At 36.1% G+C, this 21,103-nt stretch overlaps 1 protein-coding gene across 1 annotated transcript in view; it reads right to left on the minus strand.

The window, feature by feature from the left end:
- Positions 1 to 21,103, minus strand: part of TMEM131 (transmembrane protein 131) — a 93,622-nt gene that overhangs the window by 46,362 nt on the left and 26,157 nt on the right. Inside the window, 3 exon segments of the mRNA XM_058045443.1 lie at positions 318 to 441; positions 10,096 to 10,164; positions 16,702 to 16,742. Of these exon segments, the coding sequence (XP_057901426.1) occupies positions 318 to 441; positions 10,096 to 10,164; positions 16,702 to 16,742 (234 nt within the window).

The following is a 21,103-nucleotide window of genomic DNA, read 5'->3' on the forward strand; positions in this document are numbered from 1 at the left end:
TACTTCACATGACTCAGAATATTCAGAAAATTTATAGGAAAAGTGTTTCTGTAATTGCTCTGAGGAAATGTACTCACTTCAGCAACAAAGGAGATCTGCTGTTAAATCATCAATTATATATTTCCAACATAGTCAGGACTCCTTGTGTTTCTGTGCTCAGTTCAAATTTGGTCTAATATGAGATGAAGAACTGCAGTATTTAGTATTTAATACTTCTAGATATGTAATTATTGCAGTAAGTCACTCTTTTAGAGAAGTTTCCATTCAGATTTGAGAGAAAGAAGAAAAGCTAATTTTGAGAAAGTAAAATAACTTACCCTATTTTGGAAAAATGATGCATGAAAATGTGATGTTGTAGCAGATATTGATACTAATGTAATTGTTTCTTCTGAGCTAGGGTTATGTAGGTAAACTTTTTCCATTTTTGGCATTCCAACTGGCCTGTCAAAAAAAGAGACAGAAAATATTTACAAAGTGTCAGAAATCTAGACAATAAAGCATTGGACTTTTTTTGCATTACACCAGATAGGAGAAAAAGTGATGAGCACTGACAACAGAGCTTTGCATTTAATGCTTTTCTCAAGTAACATATGTATATTGGACCTGTAAGAATTACTTAGTTAATATACTTTCCATTATTTTCTTGCTTACTTTTCCTGAAGGTTAACCTAATGTTGTATCATGCTCATCAAATTCTATTGTCAGATTTTTACTTCAGAATGAAAAGAAGCAGAGTTTTCTATTCCTATGCTAGAACTTCTAAATAACTATCTTAAGGCAGGGTGCACACAGCAACTGAAAATAAACAGAACACACATTAGCCAAAAGTCTAAATGCAAATTTTTTTTGATGATAGATTATAAGTTGTCATACCCAGAACTTTTCTGGTACTATATTTTATAATACATTCTACAGAATTAAGTATGCGGACATGTACAGCAACCACTATTTTATTTCTATATTTATTTGAATTAATACCTTAAGTAAAAAAAAAGAAAAAGGCTTAAGAAAAATTCTAGAATTTAGGAACCCTGAAAGATGGAAGTCCACAGTCAACGACCCAAGTTTTCAGTAACAAGACATGCTAACAAATTCATTTGACACAAGCTTTTGGCTAGTTTCATTTTGCTTACAACAGCTGAGGTGACAATAGATGTTCCTGTTTCAGCAATTATTTTTCAGACTTTACTGTCTCTTCAGAATTTTTTCATGCCTTTTAACCCATACATCTTAAGTATCAGCACCAAAGCACTAATAAAGCATGCAGTTTACAGATTAAAAACTGCTGCATTTTGAATTCTGGAATTCAAAACAGCTAACTCTTAACCTTCAGGCTATATGTAGTCCCTGTAGCACTCACTCCCATGTCACTTGCTCCAAACACTGCAAGGACAGCCAAACTACTGATAAGAATTACTACCTGTAGTAGCTGCAGTGATGATGACCAGAAACAGGCAGCTGTTCAGCCATCCTCAATTAACCTTAGCAGACCACATTAATATGTGCTACTGCAGTTTTTCAGCTTAGAGTGAAGTGGAATATATCTCAATAGATAAAGCAATGTAACTTTATTGTAAATTAAAGGCTCTATTGAATGGAGAATTCGGTGACAATAAACACACTATGCCACAATTTATGAAGTGATCGTGGTTACAGAACCTCCTACGCATGAAGCAGATGCTAAAGACCATGTTATTAATTCAAAAACACAATTATTAACCATCAATAAACGACATCATCACTAACAAAAATATATCTACAGTCTGCCACTCTAAAACTCTTTGCTTGCTGAGTTCACCTAATTTCATATTGCTGTCAGCAAACACTTCTTTCACTGTCAAAAAATCACATTTTGACTTTTCTAAATTTACCAGTGACAGAGACCAGAATTCCTCTCACCTTTCAAAACCTGTACAAAACCAAATGTCCAGGTTAAGCCCTAACAGAAAATACTTCCATCTCTTGCTAGCATACATGGGGACATCAGAAAAGGAAATAGTTTATCAGCTCTGACCTTTTGCATTAACTACTGTAACTGCTATACTGTTGATCAATGGAATTAAACAGTAAACCTATGCACCTGTTTTTTTGCTAGGAAAAAGCTACCCAGATCAGAGGAATGCAAATGAAAGCCAGCCCTCCAAATTTCCTCATCTCTACCCTCACTTCCACCAAAAATCCCACCATAAAAACAAACATGCAAATTCACAACCAAGAAAAGTGTCTGCTGATAGGGAGTTACCCAGCACTCCCTGAATTACAAACACACTGCTTCAAACACTCTTTCCCTGACATCACTACAGATAGCCTTGAGTATTTTATCTGTTGGGTAACTAAGAAAAGCAGAAGCTTCTATACCAGTCAACATTTTTGCAGCAAATTCCTTGTTTAGACAAAGTGGTCAACCTTAAAGCACTACCCAGATTCTACCAACACCAAATTTTTTTTAAAATATGGAAGAAATAAAACAGTCAATCTCCTTCAACACTGAAGAAAGCTCTTGTAGCCTGAAGATCAGCTGTCTATTCTGTAGTTCCCACTACAATTTTTCACTCTCCTTAGTGGAAGACATGCTCCCAGTGCCTTAGTGCAACTCCTTTGCTTGCCACCATGCAGTTGTTGGGTACTTCTCCCCACAAAACGTTTAGCAGCTCGTCAAGAAGGGGAAATAATCTTCCTACTCTGTAACAAAGCACTCACTCTTCATATGAGGACTTGACACCAAAAACGAGACTCAAACTGAACACTTCCTTCCAATCACAACAGCAAGAAGAAAGAGATGAGTAGATTTTAATCAGTATATTACATATGAGTAAATGATGCAACTAGTGTATCATCTGTGGTCTCTAAAGAGAAACAGCTATGTACTGAAAACTGAACATCAGAGTTGCTTCAGTGACACTTATGATGCGCACTTAAGTGTGTGAAACATCACAAAGCCAAGAAAATGATGTTGAATGAAGTCGCAACAGCAAACCACCAGTCTGCTTATGTCAGAAAGGCAGTTTGCATATAAACTCGTTAGCCAGGAAATCTTTCAAATATTAACAATCTTTAAGACCTTCATGTTTTTCCAGTCGTGAAAAGAAGGGACTATACATCTGTTTGAGAGGCTCAAATCTATAAAAACAAACTGGTTGGGGAACAGCCATAACCACCACCATAGCTCACTAATTTCATATTCCAAACTCAACTACCACAGTATAATTATAGGTAATAAAGGCAGAAGGCACTAAAAAGGAATTCTCATGTTAGGACTTTGTTTTACTTTACTCTTTTGCTGATAATTCTGATTTTGAAACAGTGAGTCTGGTATTACATTTGGCTGAGATACAGCTTTCCTTATATTCTTTAAGTGTGATGTTACACAAATATAAAGAAATAGGACCTCATAAACCTCACCTGTTTTTTCTGCAATTAGACATGGTAAAATCCAGGTAGGGCAATGCGCACCAGACACCTCTAATGAGCCTGCATACCAAGCAATAATCTCATAAGGGATGCTCTCCAAGCTGCAGATTATCAAACCACAATGATCAGCACAAGTGTGGTTGTAGCTGATGCCAAATTTTAGAGCAGAATTTCCCAGAGCAGTCACAGCTAGCATTTTTCATTGTGAGAAGCTGGTATAGACACAGACCTTCAGGCAAACATGAACTATCAAAGCATGTAAGATTTTGCTCCTGATTCTTTGTCCCTGCATAAAAAGGTTAATCTACACTGATAAAAAAAACCCTGATACCATAACCTAGACGAGAAGATGCTAATTAACAAGGGTGAGGCACCTGGTCAAATGGATAAAGAAGCCTGTGTTAATGTTTTTACTGCTGCAACTCAACTCTTTTCAAAGTCTGAGTTAGTACCTGCAGGGTAGTGTAAGCACGTCCTTGTACTGGAATTCACTGCTCTTCCAGTGATCAAAGGGTAGGTTATTTTGACAATGGAAATAAGCTCTTGCAAATTTTGGGGAGATGAGTCCTTGAGTTACTGGCCCAAAACTGACTGGCAAAAATATGTAGCTAATCATTGTGAAGCAAATACAAATTTTATAAATGCCCTTTTGAAAGAGCAATTAATTGTTTTTCTTACTGCACATAGCTTAAGCTCACTTGATTTATGAAAACTGATACAGATCTATTACTGAAAAGAAAAATATATGAATACAGCAGATATATTCTTCCTCTCCCATCCCTTACTCTTTCTAATGAGACTGGAGAGCGAGATGAAGTCAATCAAAAGCTTCCTAGATACATTTTTAAATGCTGGGAATATAGGTAAATATACTCAATAGTCAATTCTGGTAAATTCCTCATACACTTGAGAATTTGACATGTTTTCCTCCATGGATTTTTTTCATTTAGCATCTTTGGCAAGTGCAGAGGCAATTGTAAAACTTGTTGTCACACAACATATCAGAAGTGTCACAAGGGTTAAATCAGTATCCTGTCACACAGTATCCTATCAGACAGGGGTGAATAACAGATGCCTAGAAGGCAGAAGAGTAATGTGGAAAGCCTACAAAGTCATGTGCCCTGGACACTCTCCCAGGCTCTGGAACTTCCTGAACCAATGAAGATGGTTCTCCAGCCAGAAAATCAGACTGAGCAAGCTCCAACAATAAGAACTTGGGTGTTGACTTTGTAACGTATCCAACTATTTTTAATTAAAAGAAACAAACGAGCTGGTCTTACAAGGTTACCTCCAGAGACTGAAAGAGAATGCCTTTTGTGCCTCCTTCTGAAGAAAATGCTAGTTTCCTTACAGAAAGGAAGCCTGCATCACATACAAAACCAGAGAAATAGTGAGTACAGCATTCTTCCTGCTTCACACAAAACCGGTTGAGTGACACAGGCAAGTGGCTTCTTTACCTGAAGTTAAGAGTAGCTGAAGCACATTTGCATTCTCAAACATGTCTCCAACTCAGAAAAGCAGAAGAAAACAGAAGGGTTTTGGTTTTGTATACCTACTAACCTATATATTGGTTGTTTCTTAGTTTCCAGATTTCACTGACTTTTAACAGAGAAAGTTCTTTGACATAAGACTTGACAAGAAGTTGGTGTCAATGTAACATACTAAATAGAGCAAGTGCTCCATTTTAAGTTAGGAACCTAATGTAGATTCCATGCAACAAAATCACGCCTTTTCCAAACAGTTATCAAAACCACATATACAAGTAGTAGAGTTTATCCAACCATGTCACCAAGTGTGACTGGAATGAATCAAGAGTGTAATGAACTTTCAGCAGCATTGTGCAGTCTAGCATGATATATGAACAAAACCTGAGGCAGATCTGGATGAAATGTCAATTTACTGTCAACAATTTCTCACATTCAGCAAATTCCAAGGGAAATGAAATTTCCTTTAGCAACATTTCTTTAAAATTTCAACAATCTCAAACTCACACATTACAAGTGTATCAAATGTACTGTGTAAACATTTGGATGTACATTGTAGGCAACTTACTTAAAATATAGGAAAAATAGTCATCTGAGTAAATTCTCTACTTGCTAAAATTCTTCACTATTTTTTATACAAAGGATTAGAGTTCATGAAGAAAACAGACCATTTTGCTAAACTTATATCAATCCTATGATACTTCAAGTAACTCCCGTGGCTTTAAGGATGTAAATATCTACTGTATATCCAGCAGATGCAAACATTTCATCCATAGCCCAGGAAAATTTCCAATAGCTAAATTGTTAACAATATAATTTCTCCATTCCCATGCTAGTCCTCCCCTAATTTTTACACCAATCAAGCCTTACAAGGATATAAATCCATTTACACTGCAGTACAGCATTCATGATATGCCTTCACTTTCTAAATGCCCCCTTTTAATTTGTCTTCTTGTTCTTAGTTCATGTAATTAGAAGAATAACTGTAGGCAGTGCAGTCTAGATTCAAAGGGAGGTATATTAAGATAGGTTTAAGACAGGCTATATTGTCCAGATTTTTACCTATTCTGACACAATCCTGTCCTTAAAGTAAAGCATGTCCCTTCTGTTTCCGAGAGAAACATAAGGTGTCCACACCTGCAAGGTCTCAGTATTTGAACATTGCCAAGCAATTGCTTTCAAGCCCAGCTTAAGCCTTCACAGAATATCTTCCCAAATACTAAAGTTCACAAACAAGAAATACGAAAACATTTCAAAAATCCCCTAACCAAAATACTTCAAAGGAAATTCAGAATGAGATAATAATATAAAACTGAAATAAAGAACTTCGGAATAATGCCCTACCAATGAGAAAATTTTGTCTGAGAATGGGACCCCGCTCAAATTGAGTGAAGCAAGAACCTCCATTCGCCACAGAAGAATATGTTAATCAAGGATTAAAATATTACTGCAACCAGAAGTGTAATTTCATATATTACCAATCATTTCTAGGAAACAGGGGCAGGATATCAACTTCTTCTAAAGTATCTCCAGATTTTTAAAAAATTTGATAAGTTCTAGCTTGTATTGTGGTAGAATTCTAAAATACTCAATACACAAGTGCTCCAGTATCATAAGGTACCTCTATAAAAAAAATTAGTTAAAGAACTTAAACTTCACTTATGATACTGTCAGAGCTGAATTAACAAAGATGAAGGCAATGTATTGAGATCTGTGAAGATCCACATACTCCCACAAATGGGTGCAAGAACTGAATGGAAACTGCCCTGTAAAAGTATTCTTGAGCCTTCACCCCAGGTGGCAATCTATAAGATCTCTAATAGGAAGACCTGTTTTAAACAGAGAACGTCATATAGATAATGACTGTTCTGTCAAAATAACTTCTGAGCAAGCAACTCCCAAAGCTACAGAGAACAACATGATGATTACTGTTTGTAGAACACCTCAGTTATTCCCATTTAACAACAGGGGAGAGTAACAGTTTAGAAGAGAATACAAGGAACAGAATGCTGGTAAAAAAAGCCAGCTAGTTGTGGAGCTGCCTTTAGGTGTAAGGTTTTTTCCTTGTTTTCTTTAAAGCTCTAAATCTCCGATACTGAAAATGTTGCAGAATTTGTTTCAGAAAAATATTGGTGATGCTTCAGAAACACAAGAAAGAGGCTTACACATTAAATACCCAAATGAGTATTCCACACTTAGATCAAGTAGTCCCCTGGCACAGTATTATGGGAGAACCTGCCTCAGTTCTATCCCATTCCCAGAGGCTTAATGTATACAGAGAACATTTGGGATCTCTTCAAGTGAGCTAAAGATTTGCATATCCTAACATACAGCATGCATTTCTTTTGATAAATGTGAGATTACCTGGACTACCTTCAAAGTGATAGAATATGGTTTGCTTTATATTAAAACAGCATTAAAAAAACTCCAACTGTTATAAACCAGAAGTAGAAGGCCATTATTGTAATCTCATCTCCAGGTGGAATACAGGAAGTGTGTCTACAACACATATTTATCAACTTAATGCTGGTTTTGATTTTCTGAGATTATTAGATAAAGTAACTTTTATTAACTATTCTTTCTGTTTAAGTTGACATGTTTTTGAAACAACTGATTAAACCCACACACTTGTAGCACACCAAAATGTCACAGGAAGAATGGTTTGACTTACAACTGAAAATAAATATTAGATCTTTCTTTAGCCTAGGTATGATACATGTTGACAGCTCAGCATAAACATGAACTTGGAACAAGTTTGCTCTACTATATGCTACATGCTACCTATTAACAAAACACCCCTTGGGTATAGTACTTATTCAGAAACTAAACACACATTTTATGCCTTTTATAAAATGCATTAATAACAAAGACAGAAAAACTAGAATTTGAATGTGAAAACCCTGTCTGATTTAAAAGGCAAAAACTCAAAAGTTTAAATCTGCATTATTTGACTTCGAGGTGCTTGGCACCTGCAGCTTGTTCCCACCATAAGGCTGAGTTACTCAGCATTTCTCAGAGTTGGTTCACAGATTTTAAACTAAACTTTGGGGCTCCACATCTAAACTTTTTTGAAAATTGCTTTTGGCAACTTCTTTAAGTTTTAATAAATCACAAGAGGATTGCTGCCTGAGACTATAACCTAAATGACAAGATTATTAATGATATACCAAAAAACGAGCTACCAAAAAAAAAGCCACCCAAACCAATGAAGGAACACGCAATGAATCAAGATCTAACACACAGGTTCCTGAAGGCAGCAATCCCTCAGTGCAGTCTACATGTATCATACAGAGCCATTCCCAAGTAAGAGATCTGTGCTGCTTTTAACACTGTATTAGATTTATACTATTTCTTTAGTAGCTTTAGCTTTGACCAGAACAGCTTATGTAAAAGGCCAAAATATGATGTAGAAGGACTTAAAGTATTTATGGTACTGTCTTAGATCTACTTGTAGTAAGGGAGAAAAAATCATCTTTGGAAGTCCACAAAACAAAAAAGCACATGTAGCTTTCTTCAAAGCATAAGCGGGCAAATGCTAGATAACCTTTAAAAGATATCTCAGAGAGCATCAAATTTATTCATAGAAAAAGGTGTATAAAATACATTCCCAAAACCAAAGTCTAGAATTACTATGAACTGAAAATTTCTACAGTTTTTAAAATAAACTAACCTAAACTCAAATCAATTGGTGAGTTTACAATAGCTCTAACAAAAAGCACACTGCTCTGTAAGTTTGAATTCATACTGCACTCACTAAAATAATTTATTAACTATAGCCTACTTTTCTTGTAGCAGAGAAGCAGTAGAGTAGGGCTTACCATGAGATATTTTGCTATTCAGTTCAGAAACTGAATATTCTCCTACCTAGGACTGGTTACTGACATCAGGAAGAAAAACAACAAAATCACACATCAAAAGCTAAAAGAAATTTTGAAGGAAAATGAGGGCAGAGCAACTTGCTCTGTCTTTAATTGGAAGTAAAGCCATAATTTTGTTAGACTGAGTACAAGTAAGTTCTGTAAAATGAGGCATTTTCATACAGCTTTGTTATTTAGTGACATTTACACTGGGGTTTTTTTGTATAGAGGTGATTTCTGGAAAGCTACTCTGTGCAACCAGAACACAGTTATGGCTTCTCCTCTTTCAGATAGCCACAAGTATGCACCATGTCAGTACACAGGAGCTTCCTTGTGACTCCATAGTCACCACACTGCACAACAGTCTTTCCAAAAGAAAGAGGTACTACATTTTTATTAATAATCTGCGGCTTATCTGTAAATGAAACAGCCTTTCATCCAGCAGCAGCACACTGGCTGAGGATGGAAGAGGGAATGCTGTGCTAAGGCACACCTGGGCTGTTGTCATTCTTCCAGGCTGAACTGGTAACAAATGTTTGAAATGCCTTCACTACAGTTTGCATTGCTCTAGTATCAATCATGCACAGAAGCTCCATGAACATCTACTCCAGAACCACTTTTGACTGTTGGGAAGAAAAGGGATTGGAGCTACCTATAACCAGTAACCAGTTCATGGTAAGTTAAGTTAAGACTGAAGTAGTTCTCAGAACTAACAGGTACATCGGTGAAACATCTGGATTCCTTCCTTCTTTTGTTTAATGGAAACAGCAACCAGTCACAAGGTAGAGAACACAGAGCTAAGTTCCTGGAGGCTATTTGCTCTGCTTGAGGCTGTATTTTCACAACTCAACATTAGTGTTTTAATAATTGCAGATCCACAGCCAGTTTTTTTGCCACCAAAGCCCTAGTAAAACTGATGTGCTAGAGTACATGCTCACTGACACAGGTTATATTCAAGCAGAGGGATAATCTCATCTCAGAACATTACATTCAAGACTTAAAACTGTCCACTCTGCAGAGCAGCTGTACCAGTACCTAAATCATCAAAAACACAGCAGCTGACAGGTCACTTAATACTACATGGTAATGAGTACAGCAGCCCTGTGTAGGTCAATTACCCCTACAATCTAATAATGCAATCTATGTATACAACCTTTTCCAGCTTTAGATGCTGTTCCTATTAATTTTCTGGGTTTTTGTTTGTTATTTGTTGTTTGCTTTTTGCAGTGGATGGAGGGTTTTTGGGGTTTGTTTGTTTGCTTTGGGGCTTTTTTGTTTGGTTGTTTTTTTTCATTTTGTTTTGATTTGCATAACCAAATAGATCAAAAGACTTTTCATCTTACTGTTCATGGAAGTCCAGCATTGGTGGCTCAAACCGGAGAGGTCGGCAATTTCCCCGATACAGGGATACACTGCAAAAAAAAATTGAAATGCTGTAAAACATATTATTAAATGACATATTTTTGCTCCCTTCCCATCTCAAATAGCCCTCTCTTAGCAAAATTCATTAATTCTAATAAAGCAATTAATTCAAAAGAAGAAACAAACAAAAACTTGTCCAGTCAAAATATTGCAATTTTACAACATGATTATGCAGTGTCTCCAAGAAAGATTATGTGAGAGTACACATCTTGAAGACGGACATAACTGAAGTGTAAACCTCTCCTTTATATAATGATGGCTGAGTGAAACAACACACTAAAAAGGTTTACGTCATCTTTCATAGCAATGTCCAAACATTGCAATGAAAGATGTTTTGGATATTGTCCAATGTGTAACAATAATTTACATACACATCCTGAGCTTCTCCAGCTACTTCTGCACTAGTACATAAACAATCTTGAATGTACTTGAAGTTACTGAGGCCACATGTGAGAAAACACCCAATACGGTTCAAAACTTGCAATATCCAGAAGACAATGTCTCTGCTCTGGAAATACTCCTTAGCTTTGCTTACACTGACCTTCCCCTGGATACTCTTTAGGAGAATTCTAGTAGATGAAGGCCAAAACTTAAACAGCACTCAAACAATCCAGCAGTGAAGTCAACATCATACCTGGAAGCATTCTCTACTACTGCTTATTTTATCAGTATAGTTATATAGAGCACAATAGTTAACCCACAACAAAAAGAAAATATACAAGGTGGTTTCATTGACCAAAACATTTTTTTATTATTCAGAATGATGTGACTGTGACCACAGTTAAGCATCTCTGTAACTATAATTGAGCTGAGTAAAAACCCTATTCATACAAAAACCAAAACAGGGAGACAACAAAATAAAAAAAATAAAGAAAGAAAGGGGAAGACTAAAGAATAATACGAAGAAGATCAATGGCTCCTGAATGGCAAGACCAACAGTTTTTATTTTTTTCAAATGCTTTTTTTTCTGTTATAAAAACAGCCTTATTGGTTTAGATCCTTTTTCCCTGACTTTGTATTAATCCTAGATATCCAAAGACAGAGCTGCAGCCACTTGTCTTGGGTAAGGAAAGCTACTTCCCAAACCCAGTTCTATGCAGAACTACACAGCCCTGCCTCAGCATGGAGGAGCAGCCAGGAAATGGAGCACACACATGTGGCTTGTCTTATGAAAGCTGAGGCCTTGAGCAAAGATCAATCCAATTCCATCCAGTGCAATTCCAGGAAAGCTAATTATTGATCAAATTCCGATGCCTTACCATACTTCAGAACCACTTCAACAAGGAAGCTATTTACAGGAGTAAAAGTTTAAGAATAGGCTAGGAAATCTTAATTGTATCTTTTAATCAAAATCAAATCAAAAGCATTTAAATTAAAATTACATTGTCTCAATGACTCACTCAAACTCAGACTGAATCTTCACACTCCAAGTATAATACACAGCATGCCAATCAATTTCAAGCGCTCTATGTTTGGATGTCAAAGCATGTCCAATGCTACAGAGCCCAGTCACTAAAAACAGCTTTGTCCACATAAAAGTAATAAAACACTACCAGGACAAGAGTGGGCTTAGTACATCCAGTCAGCCTTAGTATATACTTAAATATGTGTGTGTGCACATATGTCACGTGTTTGCAGATCACAGTACAACAGAAGTGAAAATACAAGAAGACACCAATAGGAAAAACTGTATTTAGATCTAAAAAAAAAAAAAAAAAAAAAAAAAATTCTTGCTACTATTAAGTGTGGCTGTGAGACATTACAGTTGTCAAATAAGAGAGTGCTTGGGTACACCTTATAAGGCTAAAGTCAAATCTCAAACTGAAGAACGAATACTCAACAGAATGAGGTTTACAGAGACACTGGACGTAGGAGAATACAATTGGAAAACTATACTAGCAGTTAGGTTTCGTAAGGATAAAACAAGTGACTAGTATGTCTTCAGAGTTTACAGTCTAATTTTAAAAACCATTTAGAGGACATTTCTAAATGAAAAAGGTCAAAAAGCTCCTGTACCTCCATTGTCAAGGTAATGCTAAACAGAAACCACTCATTTTAGAGCAATCTTAAAAATAATTCTGTCCATTTCTTCCAAAACTAAAACTTTGAACAGTTAGACAGCACCTCTTTTGTGTTGATAATTATTGGCAGAATAACATAACAATTCCTTTTATGGAAAAATATTAAAAATATTTACAATAGTGATAATATAGTTATTTCAAATGTATTGAAAACGCTGTCAAGTGTTTGTAACTTGGCCTAACTTGAACAATAATTAATTCTTGTCCAGAATTAATTATTTAATTATTACATACTTAATTCTCCACATACACATAAAAGTTCAGGCAACATTTTCTCAGGACACAGCTATATTATCCTGGTAAGCCAGCTGGCCAACACAGATTTTTTAAATTTGTTACATTTGGTTAAAGTTTGGTAAAGGCAGCAACATCATAATGAATGCCAACTATTACAATATAAGTAAGAACTGTAATAAGAGTCAAACAGGAGCAAGCAATATAGGGATCCACCAACTTTGTCTTCTGAAGGGCCCAGCATGAGTCAACTTGCAGCAGACAAGGAAATTATGATAATGTCTCTGCTCTGCTGGGCACTTGCTCACCGAAGGCTGGATACACCCATGGGTAGGGCAACTTTACAGCATAATGACATGAAGTTAATTACTGTTGTATGCATGTAGAAATATGGCTCCCGGTCTTATATCACAATTTAAACATTTTTCCTTCCCTATGCCTCCAAGCTTTCTAACTTTTAAAGACAAGAAGAACAACATGAAAAAGAAAAGATGCAACTGGAAGAGAGGACTGCAGATATCTGCCAGCAGTCGAAGAACTGGCCAGGAATCCTATGGACCCGTAATTTAAATGTTCTCAACATCTTTTTCCTTCTGCAAGAATTTTGATTTTAAAACTGAGACTTGAGAGTGAGCTACACATAGTCCCCAGCAGGATCATTATCCTCCCTGTTCCATCCATGCTGTATCTGAGTGGATATTTACCTCAACTACTAACTAAGATACTGCTGCTACCCACATGCAACTCACTGAAGTGCATCTTCATGTCTCAATAGTAATTGTCACACATGCTGTCATAAACATGGTCAAAATAGCAACGCCTGCAAACACTGTAGCAGATATGGGCGTCCATCTGTGCTGAGCCACAATATTCTTCTAGCTTAAGGACATTCTTCAGCACTTCCATAATGCTTTGCTGTTTATCAGAGTATTAGGCACTCAATTGGTAGATAATCAATGCACATCTTTGCATTTGGAGATGAAGAAAAAGCTTGTCACATATAGTATTTAAAGATTTCTGCAAAGTTGGGCAGCAACTGTGTCTCTGTATCCTCACTTTACCTTTCTAGCTGTTCTGGGATTTCTGTAGGAGTTGTGTGCTCTGTGGAATCTTATCTGTAACATCTTTAATTGCTTCTGCAGAAAATTCAAATCTAAGCATACTCCACATGTAATTTTTCCCACATTACGTCAGCAGTTGTTTAAAGGGTTTTATTTCCTCTCTTGTGCCATAAATTGTAAAGAAATAAAGACAGCAGAATTAAGCTGTGAAACAACTTAATTCTCATGATTTTATTTAGCAACAAGAACTCTTAGAAAGCTGCTACTTTATTTCCATTACCACAAAATCAAATAAAAGCATCTCTAAAAATAACTCTGTGGACCTTAAAATGACAAATTGGCAAATGCTTCACAGTGGGTACTTTTTGTGCCAGAATCCTCGAAAGAGCCATTGCAGACTTCTTGAGCTAAAAATGTTCTGTAAGTAACCCGAGTGCATCCACAACTTGTTAATATTTAAAAATAAGGCTGAGCTGCATATATCAGAAGAGATATTTCAATTTTTAAAACTAGATTTTTTTTAGAAATATGGGTATTAATCACAGGTTCAGTGAGAAAGTGAACTCCCACAAAACAATTGACCACTTCAGTATCTGGCAGAAGCTGCTGCTAAAAATGCAGATGAATAAAGAGATTAGCAAGAATTTTTTTATAAACTACCCAGATAGTAGCTGGCTCAGATATATCAATATTAACCATGTATCAGGAAAACACACTCGTAACAGGCAAAGTTCAAAGCCAGCAATTCCCAAGGGGGAGTGTCTGGGGAAAGAACAGGGAGAAGCTTGAATAGATGCACTGTAACCTGACCATGGGCATGAACAAAACAAATTACATTGCTAGCTCATTTCCCTCCTTCCACTTAGTGCTAAAAAGTAGATCAGAGAACTGAATAAACTGCCTAAAGAGGGAAAAAATAGTGGCAAGCTATACCAAGAAGAAGAAATAATCTCTAATAAGGACAAGGGAAGACAAGTCATCTAGAGAAGTTATGTATTGTTTCTAGCAACGCCATTGAAAAAAATCACCAAGAAAAAGACTTAAAGGAAAGATTCATGCAAAACCAGTAACAGCAGTGAGAGAGAAAAACAGAAAAAACAGAAAACAAATTTGGTATTTGCTATGTAACATGGTATCAGAGACTTTGCAATGCAAACCTTCATCATTGTGACTGAACTTCAAATAGGCTAGCACACTTAAGTGGAACAGACTATTTATTTTCAGGTATCTAAACCAGTGTTTTAACAGAATACAGTCTAGAACACTGAAGTCTTCCAATACAGAAAGCAATCTTCTTAACTGAGAAATTAAAATTTAAAAAATCCTGTAAGCAATCTAGTCCATGGCCTCAATCACAAGAACCACCAAATTCAGTTGTTTTCTGGGAAACAATACTGCACCAAATCTACCTATGCCAATATAGGCACTTTCTTTCTGCCACTGAGATTTCATGATTTAAACAAGATACTATTCCATTTAAAGAATCTCCATAAGGTCTGGCTATATCCAAAACACAGAAATACACTAATCATTGTTCTCTTTTGTTCAAATTCATGTTCTCACACTTACAATCAGATTGACATACTGCAGCACATAACTACAGCTGTTTGCATTCCTGTCCACAGCTGGAGATTTCACAGGTTTTTCAAAACTTGCAAAAAGAAGGCTCTTAAGCCCACAATTAAGCAACTATACACAGTGTAAAAGAGGAACTCATTCAAAATGGAAAATTCTTTTACTAGATTTCCTGAAAAGGAACAGAAAACAGGCTGTGGAAAAAACATAACTCTATTTACTGAAAATGCACTATGACAGCTTGCTGAATGCTACTGTCCAAGAAACAAGCTTGATTATTACTGTTCAATGCACTCATTCAAAAAAAAATAGTATCTGATGATTCTTCAGAGAAAAATTAAAGACCAGAGAAAAAAGAGGCCACTTATTTTCCTTGTCAGGTATCATACATGGCAAACTATTCAGTAATAAATTATGTCTTCAAGACAGGAGAGGACAGCACAGGGTCATGGGTTGTCTAGTCTGGAGAAAAGGAGGCTCAGAGGTGACCTCACTGCTCTCCACAACCACCTGACAGGAGATTGTAGCCATGTAGGGGTCAGACTCCTCCCAGGCAACCAGAGACAGAACAGGAGGAAATGGCCTCAAGCTGTGCCAGGGAGATTCAGGTTGGATATTCAGAAAAAAATCATCATGTGGTTAAGTACTGTAACAGCCTCCCTAGGGAAGTGGTGACATCACCATCACAAATTGAGTAGATGACAAACTCTGTGATATGGCTTAGTGGGCATGGTGGCACATGGCTGAAGGTAGGAGTTGGTGATCTTGGAGGTCTCTTCCAACCTTAATGACTTTATGATGGCACAAAGGAATGCAGGGAAGAATCTATCAAAAATAACATCAAGTTTTTCCTCAAAGAGTACATCAAGAATTTTTCAAGTAGGCAAACTTTCTCATCAATAAAAGAAACTACAGAAAAATTACTTTTATAAAAAATCTACAAGCGGACTTTCACTTTAATTACCCAGAATTACTCTGTGGTAAAAATTACAAAATGAATCAAAGAATTCTTCAGTTTTTTATTCCACATGTGAAGCTTCTTCCTCAAGAAGGGCCATAAAGATGATCAGAAGGACAAAGCACCTCTCCTACAAAGACAGTTGGGAGAGCTGGGGCTGCTCAGCCTGACGAAGAGAAGGCTCTGAGGTGACCTTAGAGCACCTTCCAGTACCCAAAACAGGCTACAATAGAGGTGGAGTGGGACTTTTCACAAGGTCATTTAGTACTAGGACCAGAAAGAAAGGGCTTTAAACTGAAAGAGGGAAGGTTTAGATGGGATATTAGGAAGGAATTCTTTATTGATAGGATAGTGAGGGACAGGAACCCAGCTCATGGCAGAGGGATGGAACTACCTTATCTTCAAGGTCCCTGCCAATCCAAACCATTCTATGACTGAGCTGTTCAATATTAAAAACTATCTCATTTTAGTTTCATTTCCTCTGTATGAGAAAAATAATTGGAAAAAATATCATGGTTTTTATTTGATCTTTTTTACATTAAAATGTTACTACTCTTATGAAAAGTACCACAAATCTTATTATTAAAGTCTGTATTAAACTTTTAGAAAGATGCTTACCTTTTCTGTTGATATGAACTGAGGCCTAAAGTTGTCTCAGTCTGTAAAAGAAAAAAAAAAAAATTTAGTTTAAGAGGCCAACAGCATTATACCACCAGCAAGGAAAAAACCCCAACTTAACAACCTGGCAACTGCAACAAGTGAGTAAATCAGAGCTTGAAAACAAAAGGAGAAGCTCTGAACTGGAGTAGAAAATGTAAATTGGCTTTTTCCAATTAGAGAAATTAAGTTTGGCCTTGGACAAGAACTGTAGTAGTAATGCCCAGAAACTACAAAACAAGCAGCAACTTAACAACCTAAAAACTGAGAGAAGAAAAAATCCAGGAAATGATAACACTGTATGGAGCAAAGGAAAAACCTAGCATAGATAGATGTATGAAACAATCTACAAGGAAAAGCATATAAAACAAGAAATAGCCCGCCAATTACCTCATTGATGTAATTTACCACCTAGAAAACAAAGAAGGCTATAATCTCCATTTAACTAGGAAACACCATCTCCTCCTTCTCTGCTAATGATCTTCTAGCCTCTGTTATTCATACCCTTCCTTCCACTCTGCTGGACATTTCAGTTAATTACCTGCAAACAAGGAGGTTAGGTTGTCCAGGGACTCCCATTAGTTTACTCCTGCCTAAGAAGCACCAACTGGATTAGAAGCCTGTGCGTGCAGCGTCCTTCTGACACCGCTAATGTTAAAGCATACCAGACTTGGAAACTTCTGTCTTCCCACAGGATTTGGAGATCAAACTGAGGATTTTAGTTGTCCTCTTAAAGACATTTCATGGCCAACCAGAATACTTATCTCCTGAGAGTGGGGGAAAAAAGCTCACAGGTCTGATGAAGTCCACAGTGCACCTTGACCAGTTCGCCTCTAGTACAACGATGTCACTTGCTTGCAAGGGGAATGCAAACTTGTATCTCATTTCAGAACTAAAAATCAACTCCCTTTTGCTGGACACTTCATTGATTTCTATTTCATCTAAAAATTACACTTTGTATCTTTCTTTTTTTCTAAGCTAAAAGTATTTTTAAAAATAGTTCCTTCAAAATTGTCTTTACTTAAAATACACGTTCTTTTATTAGAGGAATTTGATTTTGCTATTTGGAGACACTTTTTGGAAATTTTATAATTACTCCTATTAAATCACTGAGTCTACAAACATTAACGTTTGTGTCAAGGATCAATTCTGGATTGTAAATTTAGGTAGTGTTCCAGATTTAAAATGAAGTTATTTGGTTTACTCACCCTCCAGTTCACATCAAACTAAAGAAAGCTGGAAGTGAATTATTTACCATTGTAAAACAAAGCTAATCTGTTTGTAACTTGAGGATTTATTTGCAATTTTGAAAGGCAATACAGAGCTTTCTTTAGATTTTTTTTTTGTTTGTTCACAATCTCTGATATAGGGAGCCAGACTGCCTTGCTGAAGGACAGGGTTCACATGAAATTACATTCTATAGTACACAATAATCAGTGCAGTTTCTCCTCAGTGAAGAAAAGACTAAAAAACAAGCAAAGTTGTTTTATGCTATGTTAGTGTAATTTGAAAGTCAGCAAGCTTTCCTTTAAATATACCTTCTATGTTAGTACTGTAATTAGGAAACCAGTCCATTTCTTAATCTTCATTTAAACCATTAATTTACTGAATAGAAAAAAAAAAGCTTACACATCTTTCCATGTTCTCCTAGCTAAGGTATACTACTCATATACTGATAAGCTTTTAGTTCAGCTTCTTAAGTTCTGATGCCACACTCCTTTTTCTATTTCCTGTAAGATATAGGTAAATACTTACTACTCTAAAACAATTTACAACAGACTGTAAGAGAAATTAAATTAAAATGAAGAAGGAAGAAATTTAAAATCAGTTTTAGTTAAGTCATGAATGCTTAAGGTACAAAATGTTTTCTATCTAACACTTTTTAGGAAGTACTGCTAATTAACAAGTTAATTAGCTATGAAATCTAAAGAACTTCAACACAAAAAGGCAGATCTTTTCCTTCCATACCTTATATTTTCCTCAGACTGGAAAGACAAAGGCAAACCTTCCAGTTTCAAACTGACACACATTATTTTCTCAATGCAACCATGAGAACACTCATGGCTTGAGATAAGGATGGTGGGTATATGACTTCTGTGACAGCATGTGTCTGGGAAATTTAGGTTCAATTTTAGGAAAAGGTTCTTCACCCAGAGGGTGGTTTAGCACAGAAATAGGCATTTAAGAAGTGTTTGGACAATGCTCTCAAGCACATGGTGTGAATCTTGGGGATGTCCTGTGCAGGGCCAAGAGTTTGACTTGTTGATCCTTGTGGTCCCTTCCAACTCAGAATATTCTGAGATTATAATTCTGTGATTTCTTTATTTTGGTTTACCTCCTAAAGTGTCTTCATCTTATTCCACAAGTTTTCTCACTTTTACACCTCAGATTCCCTTCCCCCATCCCCTCCCATGGGGGAAACAGAGCAAGCAGCTGTGTGAGGCTGAGCTTCCAGCTGTAGTTAAACCACAACAACTGGACTTACTCTGTGAAATTAACAGATATACAAAACTGTATATAAAACTTTGTAATCCTTACCAATGTCCTTTAAAGCACACTAATCACAAAAATTAAATAAAACATTTATTTCAACAAGGAAGGATTTTCTCTTTCAAAACATAACTAAAGCACATAATTAAGTTACCAGCAGCTACCTGACAGTCAGATGATGGAACTAACAGATTCAGATCCTATGACAAGGCAACTAAAATAGATATTACCAGCCCTGTCCCATCCTTGACAACTAGCTTTGGCTCTAACAAGACAGCACGTTCTATTAAGTATTTAATAATTTCATACAGAAAGTTGTTAGTTATATGTACTCTTAAGCATCATAATTGGTTGTCAATACCACTAATATTAGACTCAGTCTAAGATTCCACCCAGGCCAGCTTTTAGACAGAGGGCAGTGGAGATCAAATTTAATTCCAGAAAGCAATGGAAATACTCATAACTGAAAAAAGTGCAAGTACTACATTGCCATGGCTGTAGTTAACTGCTGGGAGTTGAATTATCTGACTGCACATGCAAGGTTTTCCCCTATGTTCTGCAATTAGTGATTTGCTATGAAAATATTAAGTCGAATATCTGTAGATTGGGTTTAAAATCATAAATCGCTCTGCTAAGATTGGTATTTCTGAGATATATTTAAGAGCAAAAATCCATCAAAGATTCATGCTTACAAGAAAAAGGCTAGTTTTAGCTCTCAGATGTCCATTAAACACAAGCAATATTATAAATTCATTTTAATTACACTTCTGTTTTTTTGAGCAGGAGCTGCTTGCTTTTTACTCTGTTTCATTGTTTTTGTGTGTATTTTGTTGTGTGGACTTTGCTGGGGTTTTTAAAGTTCATTTTTTGGATCAATGTCAATCAAGAGCAAAGAAATAGCATACCAACTTCAGCAACTATAGCATCATGGAACTAAACCAAAAATAAATCTCATGTGGCAGTTTCTATAATTACCTCTCTTTTTATTACAGGTCAATCTTTCAAGTCATGCAGTAAACAAAAACATACAACTATGTTCAGTTACAAGTCCTAAACACTTTAAAAAAAAAAAATTGATCTCCAGGTGTAATTTGGACCTATTGTACTGCAGTCTGGCCTGCTATTTTTCCTCTGTGACTGCACAAAACTGTCAGGAACTAAAGCCATGTACCTGATCAATCCACTATTTAGTGTATAGGCTTTGCTTAATAACAGAGAAATATAACTATGCTTTTTAAAAAATACAGCTTCATCTTTTCTTCTAAAGGGTACATTCTGAAAGAGCAGAATGAGCAAAATATGATTTATATGAAACATTTATTAAATCTTATCTGTACTGAAGAAGCATTAGAAATAAAAAAAATATTGACACGTACAGATCAGGAAGTACAATGCATGTGTACACTATTAATATTTCAAGACAGATAATAAGATAAGTTACAGGAAAAAAAACCCTTCAATTGGATTAATTTCCCAATCCAAATCCCTAACAACAAAACCTAACTTCAGCACAAAAGGAACAGCAGAAATATACAACTGAGCGGGGGAAAAGAGAGAAAAGGAAAAATCATCCCTTTTACCAGTACTGGGCATTTATGATCCTTTCACCCAAAAGGCTGTGTTCAAGACTTGAAGATAGACAATTCTTTTTTTATTTTGTTTTTAATTCAAAGACAGCAGATAACATTTAGGCTGTTGCTCCTAACAGTATCATGCCTTAATTTAATCTCTTATATAACCCTAGTAGGATTAAACTATAAAACAAGAGATTTCAGTATAAAGATCTTGAGAAAACTTGCACACAGTGAGCTAGAAAATTATAAGGCAGTCAGCCAACACCATGGTTTCAAGACTTAGGAATAGTTTCTCTCCA

This window comes from Melospiza georgiana, chromosome 2, assembly GCF_028018845.1.
Source record: "Melospiza georgiana isolate bMelGeo1 chromosome 2, bMelGeo1.pri, whole genome shotgun sequence".
Classification (NCBI taxonomy): Eukaryota; Metazoa; Chordata; class Aves; order Passeriformes; family Passerellidae; genus Melospiza; species Melospiza georgiana.